This window comes from Mya arenaria, chromosome 5 (assembly GCF_026914265.1).
Source record: "Mya arenaria isolate MELC-2E11 chromosome 5, ASM2691426v1".
Taxonomy (NCBI): domain Eukaryota; kingdom Metazoa; phylum Mollusca; class Bivalvia; order Myida; family Myidae; genus Mya; species Mya arenaria.
Window position 1 is genome coordinate 38,577,841 of NC_069126.1, and position 21,056 is coordinate 38,598,896.

The 21,056-nt window shown below is 35.0% G+C and overlaps 2 protein-coding genes across 2 annotated transcripts; one reads left to right on the forward strand and one right to left on the reverse strand.

Annotated features, from left to right (window-relative positions):
• Positions 1–555: 555 nt before the first annotated feature.
• LOC128234620 (uncharacterized) lies at positions 556–15,969 on the reverse strand. The gene is made up of 2 exons (XM_052948972.1): positions 15,896–15,969; positions 556–1,862 (listed from the first exon to the last, which is right to left on the reverse strand). The coding sequence occupies exon 2, from the start codon at positions 1,794–1,796 to the stop codon at positions 804–806; it is 993 nt and encodes a 330-aa protein (XP_052804932.1). The 5' UTR covers positions 1,797–1,862; positions 15,896–15,969; the 3' UTR covers positions 556–803.
• LOC128234622 (uncharacterized) lies at positions 12,245–14,099 on the forward strand. Its single transcript, XM_052948974.1, has 2 exons — positions 12,245–12,377; positions 13,090–14,099. Exon 2 carries the CDS (start codon positions 13,522–13,524, stop codon positions 14,056–14,058), a length of 537 nt encoding a protein of 178 aa, XP_052804934.1. The 5' UTR covers positions 12,245–12,377; positions 13,090–13,521; the 3' UTR covers positions 14,059–14,099.
• Positions 15,970–21,056: the final 5,087 nt, after the last annotated feature.

Here is a 21,056-nt window from a genome sequence, read left to right on the forward strand (position 1 = left end):
CAATGTAACATTCGGTAGTGTAAATATATCTAAAAGGGATTTGAACCATACATCATACATTAATCTGGAAAGATAACTTTTACACAAGGGCTAAAACAACAACTGAAATGTTCGTCTTTATAATAAAATAAAAACAAGAAATATAGAAGTGCATACCTTTATGAATTTATTGGAAAAATGATTTCCAGAACAATTTGCTGATTTTGTCGACCATAAACTTCTGGAGGGCTCACACAGAGATGACGTAGCTCAATAATTATGTGTATTCAGTCTTTAGAGATGAGAAACACAACTAATGCTGCGGACAGGATTAGTTGTGTGAACAATTGCAAGAATGTCCAAAGTAGAATGGGTTAAGGGAGGGTGGGTGTGTGAGCCCTCCAGAAGTTTATGGTCGACAAAATCAGAATCAAACTTCAACTTCCCTCTTACATCGGTAAGTATCGTTTAATTCAACAATTTTGTCTCCCATATAACTTCTGGAAGGGCCTCACACAGAGATTTGAGAGTTGGTCATTCTTGCAAAATAATGTAGCCAAATATGACAAATAAGTACTATATTCAACTTTAATGTACATGTAAGTATATAACAAAATACTAGTATGCGGTTTTCACAAAAGCTAGGTTACATAAACAGAATCAAACTGCTATGTACAAGCATACATGTTATGTCATGATATCAAACAACATTTAACAATTGTTTAAAATTGCATTCTCAAAGGAATGGTCATCTGCAATAGGCTTATTGTAGAAACGAGCAAATGTCCGTGCATTGGACCAACCAGCTGATTTCAGGATTGTTTCTAGTTTAACACCTTTCTCTTTAGCCTTTGATACAGAGGCAGAGCGTACACTGTGGGCTTAAAACACTTGTCAACCCCTGCTGATGTGAGCAGACTCTTCACCCAGCGTGAAACTGTGTCTCTTGACGCTGCGGAATGTGGTTTTTGGGTGGTTACTAACATTTTTTTTACTTTTCCGCGGAGAGCAGCGGTTCTGTCCAGGTATTCTCGAAATGTGCGGACTATGCATAATTTTGGATCCTTATCATATTGCTTGAAAGTTATTGGAGCTAAATGATATCCAGGACGCGATTGTTTAATTAAGTGATTTGTTGCAATTTGAATATCATTTGAACCGAAAGAAATGTCCTGTATCTCCACTAAATGGATGGTTTGACCTCTCTGTGCTGACAGTAGCAGAAACAGTACGCACAACTTTCCTGACAGAATCGAGAGTGGAAGATGGTCTGTAAGGCGTGATATGTAGGTCAGTACTGTGTTAACATCCCATATTTTCGAATATTTTGGCAATGAGGGCCTTAGTTCAAAGATACCTTTCATGAATTTGCTAACCACTACTGATTCACTGAAATCTATTCCCGTACATATTTTAAGAAACTGATTCACAGCCGATCTTGCAGTACCAATAGTGCTGTACTGTAGTTTTGAATTATACAAGCTGGTTAAGAAAGATATAAAATTTGAAAGAGATGGCTTCATCGGATCAACATGAATCAATTGTGTGAATAAAAACCACTTCTTAATGTAAGTAGCATAGGTTTTACGAGTTGAAATTCTCCAAGATGATAGAATTACTTCAGTCGAATCATCTGAAAAACCCTGTTCCCGCAAACTGATCCGGAGACGTGAAAAGCACCAAGTCCCAATTTCAGTAAGGGGTGACTTTTTTCCGGCTGGTGTGGAAGGTATAAAATCCTCTGTGGCCGTGGTAGCTCGATCCAATCCTCGATCAACATTGACATTAGTTTGGGCCAAAAGCTTTGGGTCGTCCATATTGGAGCGATCAGCACTGCTGTGCCTTGATCGCTCATGAGCTTTTGAAGAATCCGAGGAAGAAGGCTGAAAGGAGGAAATATATACAAATGTTTGCTGGACCAGTCCAACGTAAAAGCATCAATTGCATATGCTTCTGGTTCAGGGTAGCGTGACACATATAAATCTGCCTTTGCATTTAGTCTAGACGCGAACAGATCTATGTCAATTTCCCCAAATACATTCTCAATCTGGCAAAGAATCCCAACATCAAGCGCCCACTCCAAATCATCATTGAATTTCCTCGACAATTTGTCAGCTGTAATATTGCTTTTGCCAGGCATATGAGCCACAGACAAGAAAACTTTCCTTTCAATACACCAGTTCCATATTTCCTGTGCGATAGCATCCAGATCTGTTTTACGCCCCCCATACTTGTGTATGTATGAACAGGATGTTGTATTGTCGGTGAGAATACGGATATGTACATTCCGTTCATGTTTGCACAGACTTTGTTAACCTAACTTGCATGCCGTTAACTCAAGAACATTGATATGCAAAGTTTGTTCTTGGTGTGACCAACGACCTTGAGCAACAGCGGATGTTCCAGGAATTGTTGCGCCCCATCCTGTACCCGAACTATCAGTTTCAATAATGATATGAGGATTACCGATTTGTACAGGTTTGAAGCTTGTTTCAATGTTTCCAATCCACCAATCAAGTTATTCTTTAATGATGGGTGACACTTTCATAAATGCATCGTAATTTCCTTTCTTAAAATTCAAGTTTTTCATTTTAATCTTTTCCAAAGGTTTATAGTAAAGCATTGCATGTTGGATGCCTGGTTCACTTGCCACCATCATACCAATGAGTTTTGCAAACTTACGGATAGTGATAAATTTTGAATTGACCATTTGTATGCAAAGAGTTTTTATCTCGATCATCTTGTCTGTTGTCAAGCGCACAGCCATTGTTTCAGAACACAAAATGAAACCTACAAAGGTGATTTGTCTGCTTGGTATGAGCGATGATTTGGAAGGATTAACAGTTAAGCCTAGTGAGTCCATAAGTTCAATGGTATCGAAAATGTTACGTTCACATTTGACGTAAGTGTCCCTCTTGTAAGCAAGAGTCATCGATATAAGCAGTATTAATGTGCCCTTGTTTCCGAAGTGTCCCAAACACTGGTTTCATAATTTTGGTGAACACCCTAGGAGCACTTGTAAGACCCATAACTAGAGCCCGGAATTTATATTTCTTGCCGTTGAACCAAAATCTAAAAAACTTTCGATCTTCAGATCGGACAGCTATGGAGAAAAAAGCCTCAGACAAGTCAACTGAACCAAAATAACATTTTTTTGTCATAGCATTTACTGCATTGCGAAGTGTTTCTCACTCTGATCTTGCCATCTTTCTTTCTTTCAAAAATCGAAAAATATTGACAGAAAATTAACTTCGAAATAATTGTAGGTACACCACATCCATGATTATTATATAACGTTCATGTTAAGATGTATGCTTGTACTTTGGTGTCAAATGTAATATATTATATTGACTGTCACCTGTGATCTCAATCTTTTGTTGTAAATTAAAGAATATTGCTTGTGAATCTTGTTTGATTTATTTTAAAATTAAACACTTGTTTTTATGAAATGTTATAGACGCAATATGCTTTAACCCCGGAATCCCGATCGGAATAACTACCCACTTGTCGTACAAAACAATTTGTACGTGAAGGATTTGTTGTGTCAAAAATCGTTAAAAAAATCTGTCAACGTACAATTATTTGGACTAGAAGGTACATCTAGCTGATCCACATCTCTTAGTCTAAATATTTGTACATTGACGGACTCTTTTTACGATTCAAAAAAAAAAAAAACGTATATTTACATTATATAAATATGGCAAATCCTTCATTACAACATCTTTATGTTACTTTCAATTCAGAGTTGATTATTCACTAAAATTATTTTGCATTTTTAATTGTTGTTTAACCTGAAACGTCTCAACCATCAAAAAAGAACATATGTGCTTCAATAGTCTAAAAAAATAGACGTGTTATATGGGATTCTTACAATCCCTTACGTCTAATCGGGTTTGCGCAAAACAGGTGGAGGGGTTGAAAGATATTGAAATCGTAGTTAGATAAGTATTATATGTTTGAAATAGATATTAAAGGTTTATATTCGTATTTTAGTTATAACCATGTAAGTGCAAATATTTTTTTCACGAAACAAGCATTTAATGCATTTAAACACAACCATTTTACCTAGCATAGCAACTGGACCATCTCAGGTTAACTTTGAGATAGACCAGTCACCTTTTGTATATATAATTTTAACAACTTGACCATGGCCAAAAGGCTCCGATTGTTGTAAATCAATGTACCGCAGCCTTGCAGGTGCTATTCATGTATAACAGTTTATATCATTATGTTTTGACAGTATGAAATGAAGGAAAACACTCATCAAACTCATAATAATTCGTCGCATGTTATTTTTGTGTACATAACTCATATTTTAGATAATTATCTGACCGGAATCCCAATCGGAATAGCTACCCACTTTTGGTACAACAAAAATGTATGTAAAGGATATGCCATTTCAAAATTTGTAAAAAGATCAGTCAAGTTACTATTATTTGGACTAGTGCTTCAAGTGTTTGATTTATTTTCTTTATAATGTATAATGCACCTGTCAATTGTAGAGCCAAGCTGGGAACTGCCTAAAAATCAGTTACCCGGTTAGCTCAGTTTGACAGATCTCCATGCAAGTGTTCACATGGTCGTGGGTTCAAGCACCATACCAGTAGCATCTTTTCTCACAGGTTTACTTTAGAACCCATCATCCAGGGGTTGACGATTATATTTTTTTTTATTAAATATTACAGGCCATGTTCTTTTGTAAACTTTCAGATTGAGAAGTGCCTGGATACAAGGCTAGTATTGTTAACATCATCTGATACAATCAACTGGAACAAAGCTGAAATGGCTGCCTGACCTGACTTAAAAATCGGATGGCAATACATCAGACTAGAAGATTATTAGTATTGAGATGGACAAAATGAAACATGAGCCTACCAAAGCTGACAGATTGCACAAGAAAAACATAAATGCAGGTATTTGCTGAGATATTTTAATTATTTTTTGAAACTTCTCATTCATTTAGGAAGTTCAGTTGAAACAGAGTTGGCAAAAAATGAACTAAGGTATATACATGTTGAATTCTAATTTTTAAATGAGAACTTTACTGGCCAGCACAGATTGGTAAAATGCTAGTCTACCAATATAAATGTGCCTGGTTCGAATCAGTAAAGCTGATGAATGTACTGGTTGTGTAGCCAGGATGTGAAAAGGTCTGTACCTGGCTGATAATGCATATCACTTTAAATGTTTAAGCGGCACTCTCACAGATTGACTGTTTTACTAACTCTTTTTATACCCCCACAAACGAAGTTTGAGGGATTTATATCGGAGTGAGCTTGTCGGTCGGTCGGTCGGTCGGTCGGTCTGTCGGTTTTCATGGTTTCCGGACGATAACTCAAGAAAGGCTTGACAGATTTGAACAATTTTTGGTACACAGGTGTAACATCAGAAGATACAGGTCAAGTTCGACATTGGGGCTGGTTGGGCCAAGGTCAAGGTCACTGTTACTAAAAATAGAAAAACGGTTTCCGGACGATAACTCATGAAAGGCTTGACAGATTTGAACAATTTTTGGTACACAGGTGTAACATCAGAAGATACAGGGCAAGTTCGATATGGGGCTGGTGGGGCCAAGGTCAAGGTCACTGTTACTAAAAATAGAAAAACGGTTTACGGACGATAACTCATGAAAGGCTAGACAGATTTGAACAATTTTTGGTACACAGGTGTAACATCAGAAGATACAGGTCAAGTTCGATATTGGGGCTGGTGGGGCCAAGGTCAAGGTCACTGTTACTAAAAATAGAAAAACGGTTTCCGGACGATAACTCATGAAATGCTAGTTTTTCTTGTCAGCAGTGTAACTTCTAAATTACCCAACAGATTTAAATAAAACAATACATGCATGATAAAAGAAGATGCAGTGTGCAGTAACCTTGGAGTTATGGCCTCTTTTGAAAGGAATGGTTTGCCATTCCTGTGTCCAGGCGGCATTTGGGGGTATTCGTCACTCCTGTGACAGCTCTAGTTATTTTTTGATCTTGTAATGAATTATTTTATGCGAATTTCTGAACACTGGTCATAACAGACAACTGGAAAAAGTAGATCGCTGCTTTCTTATATTAATTCAGTCAAAAAAGACAAGTGAAAATATTGAAACGCTGATTTCTTATTTTAATACGACCAAAAGATGGTGTTCTATGCCAAAAATCTCATTATTAGTAAAGCGTTAGTAATGCTTTTAACCATAAAACAATTAGTCACAAATGTAAATATAAAAAAAAACATGATCATATCTTTTGTCAGCAGTCTTATATCATCAGTTTTCATACTGCTTTTCATTAGCTTATTCCAAGCCAAAAAGTAAAAGAAGTTGTCAAAACATTCAATCTGTGACTGAGAGTGCAGCACTCTCACAGATTGAACATTTTGACTACTTTATTTATTTTTTGTCTTGGAATGGGCCAATTTATGTAAAAATGCATGTTAACCATTCATATAAGATTGCTGACAATAAATTAGTCAGAAAATGTTTATATTTAAGTTCAAAATGTTTTATGCATTTTTCTTAAATCGTTAATAACGCTTTAAGCCATAAAATCTTAGATTTCGACCTGAAATATGGAAGTCTGCAATGTAATATTTTGTCAGGAGTCTTTTATCACTGGTTTGCAGATATTTACGCAAAACTAGGTCATTCCAAGACAAAAAATACAAAAGTTGTAAAAACAGTAAATCTGTCAGAGTGCAGCTTTAAATGACTAAATGTTTTGATTTGGCTCAATTCCCACCTAAAATCTTATAGTTTTGTTGCACCTAAATGGTTTGTTTTTAACAACATTACACTTGCATATGTATAAATTTGTTTTTAAATTTGTAATTTAGATTGGAGGATTCATTCTCTGGAAAATAGAAAAGGGCATGTTACATACTGTTATCATTGCCATGACAGAAACCATATTGAGGAGCTGGTCCACCTGTAGGAAGAATTGCGCTATTGGTTGGAGCAGCACTATTCCCCAGCCATACAGAATGTTCCAATTGTTTTAAAACTGTGCCCTGAAGCCTTGCAGGTGCCCTTCATGTATATATCATTATGTTTTGACAGCAAGAAATGAAGAATAACCCGTCAAACTCATAATTATTTGTACGATATGACATTTTTATGTATGGCACTGATATAAAATAACGTCATCTGGTAATATTTCTTGTTTTTATGATATTTTTTAGATGCTAAATGCTTTAACCCGGAATCCCGATCGGAATAACTACTCACTTTTGATACTAAACAATTTGTACGTGAAGGATTTGCCATATCAAAAATCGTAAAAAAAATCCGTAAACGTACAATTATTTGGACTACCCCGCACCCCAGACACTCTATATAAAGCCCAATCCCCGCTTGATTTGGCACTAAGACAAAACCACCGTGGTCACCCGGCCCTGCGGGGCCACCTGGAAAGTAAAAACACGGCCCTTTTCCACGGCTATCCCCGGTATATCCCCAGACCGGGGGGGGGGGGGCGTGGTTACAATTGACTGGTGCGTTATACAGGATTCTTCCAATCCCTAATGTCTAAACAGGTTTGTGCAAAAACGGGTGTGTTTGAAAAATATTAAAATTGAAATAAGTGAAGTATTTTATGGTTGAAATTGATCATAAAGGTTTATATTCATATTTAACCATGTAAGAGAACAATTTTTTTTGCACAAAACAAGTATTTAATGCATTAAAATACATTGTTTACCTTTCCAATAAAATGAAAGTTGACTGACACAGACAAAAATTATGCCAAGCGGAACAACTTGATCTAATCGTAATAACTCGGCCACCTCGGACAAGCTTCGAGACAGACCTCGTAAATACATTCGTCACAACTCGGCCATGGCCAAAATGTTCCGATTGTTTTAAAATAGTGCCCTGAAGCCTTGCAGGTGCCCTTCATGTACATATGATCATATCGTTATGTTTTGACAGAATGAAATGAAGAAAACACGTCAAACTCATAATTATTCGTTGGATATTTTTTTTTTGTGTACAGAACTAATATAAAATAACGTTATTTGGTAATATTTCTTGTTTTTATTATGTTCTGAGCAGTTATGGAGACCACTAACTATGCAGGTATGTCATAATCAAAATCTTGGTTTATATAAAAAAAAATTATAATTTAGCATATGTTGAGAAGAAATTTATTTCTAGATTGAAGGCACACACTATAATTTGATGCCCAAAAATATATTTCTTACTTTAATGCGTTATCATGTCTAACTCATTTGACTTAAATGATCAAAGCAAAAGAAATGCAATTGATTAATCTGCAGATATGCAAATGTAAACTTTTTAACTGGGGAAATTGTTGCCACTTGTCTATTTATTAAAGAACATATTTATAATTAATAATGTTTAATCTGTACACAAAGGCATATGCCTTCTTTGTTTTAACCATCAATGTCAAAGAGTCCAGCATGATAATGGATTAAATTGAAAAAAAAATGCATTAATTTATATGAGCCCTTTAAAACAAAGACATTTCCTAAATCCAATAAAATATAATTGAATATTGATGCAGAGTTCAGTTAGAATATAATATAACTTTTTTTTGCAGTTGTTGCAGTGAAACTTGCACCAGTGTGTTTTTTGTGGAAATAAAGAGATAGTGTCCAGCAATGAAGACCCAACTCAAGATCTGACCTTGTAAGGCCAATATGAAATAACTGTGTGGAAAAATGGGAAAAACCTGCAATCAGGAATGCACGGAAATCATCAAAAGAACAGTGTTAAATTAATCTTGAATAACTCGACATTTATTTTGTTTGACATGTTTATTCATGGTGCAGTGAAAACATGTTTTTTTCTCATGGTTATTTAAATTTAGAATTGATAGGAGGGAACATCATTATGTAGTTTCATGTTCATAGTCAGATCAAAACCCATGTACATGTATAAATGAGCATTCGAAAATATCAAAATGGAACATGTTGTATGTAGTGTAAGTTAATTAACATAATAAACAAAAATATTTAATAAATTTCAATTTATTATGCCCCCTTCAAAGAAGAGGAGTATATTGCTTTGCACATGTTGGCTGCTACGTCCGTCTGTCTGACAGTAGACCAAAGCTTTTCCTGGTTGATAACTCTACAATTCCTAGACCTATTGTCAAACTTGACATGAAAGTTTGGTTTAACCAGTGATTGACGCCTTTTGATTTTAGGGGTAATATGGTCAAAGGTCACAGTGACCTTGAACAGGAAGGTGTCAAAGAATGTCTGACTGATAAGTTGACAATGCCTGCACCTATGGCCTTGAAACTCAACATGGAGGCTTAGCCTGACTATTAGATGATCCTATTGATTTAAGGGGTCATTGGGTCAAAAGACAAGGTCACAGTGACCTTGAATGTTTAAAGGTTGTACTAATAATGACTGGACAAAGCCTGCACCCATGGCCCTTCAACAACTTGACTTTGGGGTTTGGCCTGACCAATAGGTGAGCCCTATTTATTTGTCACAACGACATTGAACGCAAAAAGCTTGCCTGTGTGACAACTCGACAAAGTCTGCACCCATGGCCTTCAAACTTGAAATTTAGGTTTGGTGTGACCAGCAGATGACCCCTTTGAATTTGGAGGTCAAGGTCACAACTCCAATATTGGTCATTAAAACTATGTAATTTACTTATTCCCTGCTGCTAAGAGGATACATGTTTATCAGCAAATATCAGCCATCATCTGAATATGATTGAAAACTTTTCCAACTACCGTCATACTTTGAATAGCATAATCTTAAAACTGCCTCTAAGGCATCTTTTGTCAATGAAAAACCAGCTGTCATTTCGGTCCATGCATATTTTATTCAATTGTCCAGACATTCTTGACAGCATGGCGCTAATTAATGCTGCAGGTTTAAAATTTAAGACATTAGTTTTTTTTCTTCAGCACCATGCAGATTTATTAACACTTTTATAATAAAATCAAACTAGAAACATATTTTAAAGATATTGTTTTTTTTCCTGGTATGTTGCCACAGCACCATGCAGATTTGTTTTCACTTTTATATCAAAGAAAGTAACTCAAGCACAAAATTAATTTTGTAGATATGTGGACTCTGTTGATAGAAATTCTGGGAGGCATTTTTAGGCTTGAAAGAGCATCATTTTAAAGTTATATTTTTATTTTGTCCCTTGAATCTTGGGTATAGTTTGTATTGTATTTGCATTTTAGAGACATTGGCTTCAACAGACCCTAATAAAATGAAGGAATGTATTTGCTTACTGAAACTGTTTAAAGCGACGTCATAAATTGAAGCAATTTTAACATAAGGAATATGCATTTAACTAATTTAAAGCGGTTAAAACTTAGAAAACTTGAATTAAGAACCTTGTAGGTCATTGGATACATGATTAAGTAGGGCCAATATATTTGTGCTTATTATAATCACATTTATCCTTTTTCATCTTCCTTAAAGAGTGTTCATCATTTGTATAAAATCATTTGATCACGTTTCATTTGAAAGAACTTCGCGGTAGTGTTTGCTTGCGTCAGTTACATCACCGACAGTCTTGCAGCGCTTTCAGCGCTTTGATTCATGTAGTATGTGATAATTGTCAGCTGCATCTTTTCATTCAGGAAAATTTGTATCTAAATTTTTTTGCAAGCCACCGACCTATTCTTTGCCTCAAATGTATTGATACATGTATGTTTTATGTGGTTGCTGTCTGAACAGGTATTAATATTTATGAACCCGATAGTCAGTACACCAAGTGCTCAATTTGAGCTATTGTGATCGCCCTGTGTCTGTCATCAACAATTTGAGTGTTAACACTAGAGGTCACAATTTACGCACAATCTTAATGAAACTTGGTCAGAATGTTACCCTCAATAAAATCTTGGACGAGTTCGATATTGGGTCATCTAGGGTTAAAAATAAGTCACTAGGTCAAATTGAAGGAAAAGCTTGTTAACACTATAGAGGTCACATGTATGACTGTATCTTCAGGAATCTTGGTCAGAATGTTAGTATTAATAATTTCTAGGTCAAGTTCGAATCTGGTTCATGTGCAGTCAAAAACTAAGCCACCAGGTCAAATTAAAGGAAAAGCTTGTTAACACTCAGAGGTCACATATATCGACGATCTTCATGAAAGTTGGTCAGAATGTTTATATTAATAATCTGAAAGTCAAGGTAAAATCTGGGTCATGTGCGGTCAAAATCTAGGTTACCAGGTCAAATCATAGGAAAAGCTTGTTAGCACTCTAGAGGTCACATTAATGACTGTATGTTCATTAAACTTAGTCAGAAAGTATTATATTGATAAGCTTTAGGCCAAGTTCGAATCTGGGTCACGTGTGGTCAAAAACAAGATCAGGTCAAATTTAAGGAAAAGCTTGTTAACACTGTAGAGGTCACATTTAGAATTGTATATTCATGAAAGTTGGTCAAAATTTTTATATTACTAATCTCTAAGTCAAGTTTGAATCCGGGTCATGTGTGGTCAAAACTAGGTCATTAGGTCAAATCATAGAAAAGGCTTATTAGCACTCTAGAGGTCAAATGGCACTCATTGTGTACTGCCAGAAATGAATAATTTTATGTCATTAACTTGAGCACACCTCACCTGTCAACAGTCATTAATTCTTTAATAATTACTTTATTGTTGACATACATTCAAGTAAGCCTTCCATTCAACTGCAAATAATCTAATAAACTCTGGTATAATTGTTTGTTAAAAATTTCTCTTTTCTAGCAGTTGTGAATTGACTCATTTTCTATCCTATATAGATCAATAAACAAACACCAGAGTTCAATTGAGATTTTAGTTTCTTAAAAAGCTTCAACAAACCTTTTCACATTAGGGCCTTCTGACAGAGGCTAGAGCACTGTCAAAACATTTTGGAAACCCATTTGTCATTGTTTGATGAAAAATATTGTCTTGTCTGCCTTTGGTAATGCAACGAAGGAGGGGCTCCTTGAGCGGCATAGACTGTTCATTGTTTTATTTACAATGAAGTAGTGAAAGAAAAGTTATCTTTGATTTAAGTCTTCATTTTAAACAAAATGTTGCTTCTGAAGTAGCATAAATTACGTTATTTATCACTGTGATATACAAACACTATAAATTATGCTTTGTGTGAATTTGTTAATGTGGTTTTACAAATTGAACTGGTCCGTGGTTGTTGAGGCATTGGTATCACAGTGGTCTATGTGTTTGCCTGTTATGTTTTGATTTTGTCTCCCATATAACTTCTGGAAGGGCCTCACACAGAGATGACGTAGCTCATTAATTATGTGTATTCAGAACGAGGCGAATTATTTATGCTAAGAACAGTCGTATTTAGCGCTCTGAGAAATTATCATTTATCATCATAAATTTACATAAATTACAAGAATATTTATTGTTTTCATCAACAAGACGACTAAAAAGACTCTAAGACATCATTAACAGGTTGTAACTGGTAAGTTTACATCGGTTTACAAGATTTTTTATTTGACTCTTCGGCAGACTTCCAGGAATCGCCATTTTGTTTACGATGCCGATGGCAAATTTCGAAGATTTCGATACTCATGTAGTCTGAATGACACATGTATATTTCCAGCCTGAATGGTTTGCTGTTGTCTGAAGGGCATACAGATATGGAAACAATCGAGGATATTCGGCTTAGGCCTTAATCATTCCCAAGACATTTGTTCCAGAAATGTCTGCCATAGGCACAAAGGGAATGAGGCCCGGTCGGTACTTCACAAGTTTGAGTTATTCGTTTCGAAGCACGAATATATTGGCATAGTCCACTCATTACTAGCAGTGAATCTGTTTGGTATAGTTACAACATTATAACTGGCTGAAACTGCCTATTTGGTTCAAATGTAGCATCCAAACTAACTCCTATGAGGCAATGACCTACTTTTGTGGTTTACGGGTCTATATTTAGATTACCGGAAAACGGCTTTGTTAACGACATTGCCTGTGCCGTATAGATTATAGATTTTACCGTAAAGGAGTTTATTTTACGACATTCGTAAATGTATAGATTATAGACTTTACCGTAAAGGAGCTTATTTTGCGACATTCGTAAAATGTATAGACTAAAGTCTTTGCCGTAAAACGGACAATGTCAACAAATTGTATTCGTTCGGAAAACACAGTTTAACAAACATGTTATATTTCAGATCACACATTATGGAAGAAGAAGGCGAAATGTCAATGCCTTCGCCAGACAAAAGGAAAGATGATTCAGAACAGAAAATTTGTCGGTTTCTCAAGAAGGGGGAAGAAGTTCTTGACACTTTTAAAATGTCAGTCAGGGCATTTGAGTCACAATCGTTACAGTTCAGAGAACTGCAGATAGCTGTCCACGATCTGAAACGCAAATCTGACAGCACTGATGTGGAGGTTCCTCCAAAGAGGGCGAAACTCAGCAAACAACCAGGCACTGCAGAAGCACAACAGTCCTGCAGTGCTACGCCAGAAGAAATTGTATCTGACTCAGATGATGACATCTCTATGCTTGTCAGACAGGAAGTCGACAATACTGCTAATTATACTACAGGGGACAGTTTCCTTGATAGTATAGAGCAGTTTTTCAAACACTTGGTGAAGCAATGACCGAAAAGGTAGCCAACACTATCAACAAGGCCCTTCGGGGAAAGACGGACAATGAGAAGATGAAAAAACTTGGCGAAAAATACAAAAGGCCATCAAACATAAATAACCTACAAACGGCAAGACTGGAACCTGTCCTGTGGGTCCAAGTTAAGAACGGGACAAAGAGCATTGATGCGAACCGTCAAAAACTGATTGCTGCACTTAATTTAACACTTCTACCCATCGTGAAGGCGTTGGAAGAGCTGCATCTCAACAAAACCAACAGTGGGGACAAATTGGCGGAATATGTTGGAGATGCATTCCGCATAGCTGCAGGGCAAATTTGTGCCATCAACAATGAGAGACGGGAGTCCGTTAAAAGGAAACTGACTTCCAAGTTTAAGCCATTATGCCAGGTAGCAACTACCAGTGCCACGAATCTTCTGGGGGATGACTTTGGCGAACAAATCAATGCGCTTGATGCCAACAAGGACATTAAGATGACCAACAAAAATCCACAAAACATAATAAAAACAAGAAATATTACCAAATAACGTTATTTTATATTAGTTCTGTACACAAAAAAAATAAATATCCAACGAATAATTATGAGTTTGACGTGTTTTCTTCATTTCATTCTGTCAAAACATAACGATATGATCATATGTACATGAAGGGCACCTGCAAGGCTTCAGGGCACTATTTTAAAACAATCGGAACATTTTGGCCATGGCCGAGTTGTGACGAATGTATTTACGAGGTCTGTCTCGAAGCTTGTCCGAGGTGGCCGAGTTATTACGATTAGATCAAGTTGTTCCGCTTGGCATAATTTTTGTCTGTGTCAGTCAACTTTCATTTTATTGGAAAGGTAAACAATGTATTTTAATGCATTAAATACTTGTTTTGTGCAAAAAAAATTGTTCTCTTACATGGTTAAATATGAATATAAACCTTTATGATCAATTTCAACCATAAAATACTTCACTTATTTCAATTTTAATATTTTTCAAACACACCCGTTTTTGCACAAACCTGTTTAGACATTAGGGATTGGAAGAATCCTGTATAACGCACCAGTCAATTGTAACCACGCCCCCCCCCCGGTCTGGGGATATACCGGGGATAGCCGTGGAAAAGGGCCGTGTTTTTACTTTCCAGGTGGCCCCGCAGGGCCGGGTGACCACGGTGGTTTTGTCTTAGTGCCAAATCAAGCGGGGCTTTATATAGAGTGTCTGGGGTGCGGGGTAGTCCAAATAATTGTACGTTTACGGATTTTTTTACGATTTTTGATATGGCAAATCCTTCACGTACAAATTGTTTAGTATCAAAAGTGAGTAGTTATTCCGATCGGGATTCCGGGTTAAAGCATTTAGCATCTAAAAAATATCATAAAAACAAGAAATATTACCAGATGACGTTATTTTATATCAGTGCCATACATAAAAATGTCATATCGTACAAATAATTATGAGTTTGACGGGTTATTCTTCATTTCTTGCTGTCGAAACATAATGATATATACATGAAGGGCACCTGCAAGGCTTCAGGGCACAGTTTTAAAACAATTGGAACATTTCGGCCATGACCGAGTTGTTACGTTTGTATTTACGAGGTCTATCTCGATTGGGTCGAGTTGTTCCGCTTGGCATAATTGTTGTCTGTGTCAGTCAACTTTCTTTTTATTGGAAAGGTAAATAATGTATTTGAATGCATTAAATGCTTGTTTTGTGCAAAATAACTTCTAACTTACATGGTAAAATATTAATATAAACCTTAAAACCATATATAACTTAGATTTATACAATTTCAATATTTTTCAAAACACTCCGTTTTTGCACAAACCCGTTAGGGATTGGAAGAGTCCCGTATAACACGTCTATTATTTTAGACTAGAGCGCGGGGGTATTTGGCCGGGGTTTTACCATCAGTTCGTCCCCGCAGGACGGGGCTTTCACCCAGGGTTGGCTGGACCGAAAGTCAAAGTCCCCGCTATTCCCCGGACCATGGGGGTCATGGTTACAGTTGACTGGTACATAACACGTCTATTATTTTAGACTAATGTACAAGTTAGCATATCTTACAAAGAAACCTGCAACAATAGCATATTAAAAATATCACAAACACTGATGTAAACATTTGTTAAAGACAGCTTAAACACAATTTCAATCAAGATCTACTTCAGACTGTAAACAAAATAGCATTTACTCAATAGTATATAGCACATTCTTGACCTGATTTCTTCACACGGCAACTTGCCTACTTCCTTTGTTATTGCAGTTAACGTATCGAAATAATGTTATACCGTCTTTAATCGTAATATAAACCGGTCGGCTACATATGTTTTACCAAATAATGGGTTTATAATAAGCCACCTCATATAATGATACTTACTTAAGACTAAAATACGATTTCATCAGTCTGCTTTCTCAAACCGTTCACAAACATCATAACAACATGGATGTACGAATACGATTACTACTGAACGAAAATCAAACGACGAACTTAAATTAATTTTGTACAAAAGTAACTTTCCATAAACTAAAGCTGAAAGATAGATTAAAGAATTATAATCATTTTATCAATTTTATACAATATGTATTCTTAATGACCGTGATAAAATAATAAATAAGAAACCTTTTTCGTTCTGAAATTTCGGGGTTAATTATTGATCATGGTCGTTGTCAATCGGAACTCCTCGGCTAGTAACAAGATATGTCTATCTCGAAGCTTGCCGGAGATGGCCGAGTTGTTACGATTGGATCGAGGTGAGAAAAGAAGTGCGTATTCATTCATCCTTGGCAAAGTATAAAATCCGGCCCTATAAGGTCTCTAAAGAGGTATAGGTAAGAAAAACACGGCCCTAGGGTCTTACTTTTTTAATTCTATACCAATTTAATAAATTTTGGTATCGTTGTAAAGAAGAAACAACCAACTTTTCAGAAAATGTTTTTGTTTTTTTTATTTTTTTATTTCTCATTTAAAAAATTATGAAAAGTACCTTAAAGTCATTGTTGAAAACCGCGTATTTTCACACAGAGAAACAAGTATGAAAAACACGGCCCTAGGGTCTAACTTTTTTAATTCTTGATACTTTTTTAAAGTTTTGGTATTATTGTAAAGAAGGAACAACCAGCTTTCAGAAAATGTTTTTGGTTTTAAATTCCTACCTTTATAAGCTATGTAAATAATGCCTAAAAATCACCGTTGAAATTCGCGTAATATCGTTCAGAAGCGCAAGTATGAAATTTTAATTCTTCATCAATTTAATAAATTTTGGTATCGTTGCAAAGTAGACATGACCAGCTTTCAGAAAATGGTTTTGGTTTTAAATTCCTACTTTTATAAGCTTTGTAAACAATGTCTAATAGTCACCGTTGAAATTCGCGCAATATCGCACAGAAGCGCAAGTGTGGAAAAACACGGCCCTAACTACTAGTGTCGATCTATTTTAATTCTTCATCAATTTAATAAATTTTGGTATTGCAAAGTTGCAAAGAAGACATAACCAGTTTTTCGAAAACGTTTTCGTAATGAATTTCCTATTGTGAAAAGTTATAAGTTTGCCTTGAATTCATCTTTGCAAACGCGCTATACCGTAAAGTGATAGCAGGTATAACGAACATGGCTCTGTTGTGTAATTCCAATATTTCTAAATCAACTTTGTAAATCATGAGCTTTCACGAGCTGTTTTTTGTTTGTTTTAAATTTATATCTTGGGTGTAATGAAATTGTCTCGAATTCATCGTTGAAATACACAATGCCATACCGGGGCTAAGTGAAAAACACGGCCCTGTAACCTGTTAAATCAATTAATTAGATAAATGTGTCAATACATAGAAGACACAACAAACATAACATAACATAACATTTATTCAGCATTAAATGATATAAAATACTTCACTTAATACAATTTCAATATTTTTCAAACCCACCCAGTTTTTGCACAAACCCGTTTAGACGTAAGGGATTGGACGAATCCCGTATAGCACGTCTATTATTTTAGACTAATTCCTTGCCATGCTAAAGTTTCAACTGGAAATTTAAAGTTACATGATCTAAGTTTGTACAAATTTAAAGCATGATTATGTGGAATGATAGTTAAATATTTCTTTAGTGTAATCGTTTGCTTAAAGCTATTATAAAATATTCCTTTATTAGACGATCTCATTTTTTTCTTGCCAAAATTGTTAGTACTGGTCTTTTCATATTTTCGTTATACTATAACTTGTGAACTTAACATTTACGTTTATTTGACTTTCAAACACATTTGAATTACCAGTGGAGTCAAAAATATACTTAATATAATTAAGCCATTTAAAATTTAGGTTACTTTGTCGCATCGAGCGGTAAACAATTGTTGCATTATAAGTCCTTCTTTTTTGAATTGTAATTTTAAGCGGTTCTATGCCAAGCTCGCCATATAACATATATGCAGGTGCACTTTTCCTTGAATTTGTTATTTTCCTTAAAAAATCTAGATGTATTTTTTCATAAATTTTCGGTATTCTCAAATCCTATGATTTCACAAGAGTAAGTTAATATAGGAACAATAGTATGATCAAATAGATTAAGTTGGAGATCAATTGGTAAGTCAAGTTTATTAATTCTTCTTTAAAGGAAATCAAGAGCCTTTTTTGCTTGTTGGGCTAAATGTTCTTTGGCTTTATTAAATTTCCAGTGGGTTCCTTAAAAAATAAGTATAATCGTGAAGAATTTGCTTATGTAAATTAAATTTAAAACATCACTTTCACACATTAACTTTTGAAACATAAGGTTTATTGGCTGACCACTGAAAGTGGGAAGTGGAGCTATTGGCTGCCCTTATTTGGCTTAGACACGCCCACTTACAGCAGCGCTCCATCCGATCAGATAAGAGTTTCGGTGTGTCAATAAACAACTGTCCATAAACAACATATTGCTAAAGACCAATAAATCACACCTATACGGTGATCATAAAAAGGCACCATCTTCATTAGGGAAAATTACCAACCTTGTTGATACCGAAGAACTAAATGTTAAATAATTTTGCGGCTGTAATTTGATAGTAGTTTTTAATACAAAAAAGTCAATACGTATCATTGTAATCTTCGGCATTATTCTTATTTTTCTCCTTTTTATTTTAATTACTTATACTACTGTAAATATTCCTACGTTATAATTTTCTGTGTTTACCACTACTCACATGTGTTTAATAATTTTGTTATGCTGTAAAATTTCGAGTACTTTTGTGTAATGAAGTTTTACGAAATGTCATCAATACTTTTCATGTTTCATAATTTTAGAATATTTTGTCTGTTAGAAACACATTCCTGGTGCTTAAAGTGAATTTTGATAATAGCCAAATTATTTCATGATATTTATTACTCTATCCAAACATAGTTGTCAAACTTTATATTATAGTATACACAGCGTATAGCATTTTTATTATCAATTAGTCTGTGGAATTATTTTTCTTGACAACCTATCACTACGCTAAAGATTGTTGCGAAACTTTAGATTGTAATATAAACGGAATGCCCGGCTTAACTGATAATTGAGATTAAGTCAGACAATGACATTTTTAGGGCCCAGCCCCTAGTGTCCCCTGCGTCTGGATTAATTGTCTCAATTTCATTGGCCATGTATTGGCATGACTTTTTGTAACATCCTTTGTCATTGGATGATGATAGTTTTGGCAATTCTCTAAAAGTTGTGTCTTTCCTCGCTCGAGTCACTTTTACTGTTGACTTCATAGTGTTTCATCTCATAATAAAACGAGGAAATAGACACATTTCTTGATCCTTTTTAGGTAAGAATTTTGCTTATTTGTGTATGGTTGTTCTATCTTTTTTTAATGATTAACAGATGTATTTGAGACTTAAATGTTTCCGTTTTAGAAACATGCTATAAAGTTATTTCAATGATATTGTATTAAGTATTTAAAGATAATTTAGAATGGAAAATCAGTCTTGATATGTTTATAAATGTATTTATACATTTCTTATAATTATCATGTTCTGATTAGGTATAACTGATTTATGTATGAAGCGTATTATTGTCTATGGCTTATACACCCAAGTCACATCTAAGCGCTGTACACTTTTCGGTCATTCTTTTGGCTCCATTGTTCGCTTTTCGTTAGATAGTTAACTTAGTCGTTCTATGATCAGGAAGCGATTGAGAAAAAAAAGCAGAAATTTGTCAGTGAAAAAGTTTTAAGCTTATCTGATTCTTTTAAGACAGCAAAAGATGTTGACATGTATGTATATTGCTTCTTTGTATACTTTTGAAACCAACTAACTCAGAAATTGATGTGAGACTTTGGAATGCATTGTTGGTTCATCTAATTGCTAATTGTCAATCAAGATTAATTTGTAATTTAAGAGAAACTTATTATTTGACAATATTGAAATCATTATTATTCTGTATTATCAAATGTTGTTAATACTAATGATACATGCATATGTACTTCACTTTTACTGTTGACTTCGAAGTGTTTCACCTCATAATAAAACGAGGAAATAGACACATTTCTTGATCCTTTTTAGATCTCGGGAAGGAGTCATTAAGAGTCGTCCACGCGGCACAAAAATTTCTAAAACGGTGACTGTGTAAATATTTTGTGTTTATGGAAGATACAATACAACTATTCAACTACAATAACAAAAGTGTTGTAACGTATCAACTTTTGTGTATATACGCGTTTGTACTTCATGGTTTGTTACTATACATTATTGGCATTAGTGATAATAAAAGTATGTGTTGTTGACGATGTTCAGTGTTCAAGTCGGAATAAACTGTATGTCTGTCCTAACGTGCGTTTTGTGTATTTGTCAAGTGTCATTTTAACAGGAATCAGCATACAAAACACGTTTAATGTGTGTCATCAATTTGGCAAATAAACAGGTACATTTCAGTAGGATTTAGGGGAAAATGCAACAGGAAGATTCTAGGTGGAGTACAGGTGTCATGTAGATATAATTGTACCGTAACTTACCCATAGGCCGTGTTTCTCCTGTATTACCAATTACTTGAGTAAAGGAGCGGATTTTGAACGATGATTTCAAGACATATTTGTTTTTAAATCTAAATCCAAAAATTATTTGAAAGTTTATTGCCTTTTCTTTACAACAATAACATAACTAATTATTTTCTTTGGAATTTAAGAATGAATGAAATGAGACCATAGCGCCACGTTTTCCACACCTATGTGACATTTGTGACAGTAAAGTGCAATTAAACGATGCGCTTCTGAACGATACAAAGCGAATTTTTACGGTGACTTTAAGACATTATTTACATAGCTTATCATGGTAGGAATTTAAAACCAAAAACATTTTCAAAAAAAAATAGTTTTGTCTTCTTTGCAACGATACCAAAATTTATTAAATTGATGAAGAAATGAAATAGAAAGACACTAGGGCCGTGTTTTTCAAACTTGCGCTTCTGTGCGATATTACGCAAATCTCAACGGTGACTTTTATACATTATTTGCGTAGCTTACAAAGGTACGAATTTAAAACCAAAACCATTTTCTAAAAGCTGGTTATTTCTACTTTGCAACGATACCAAA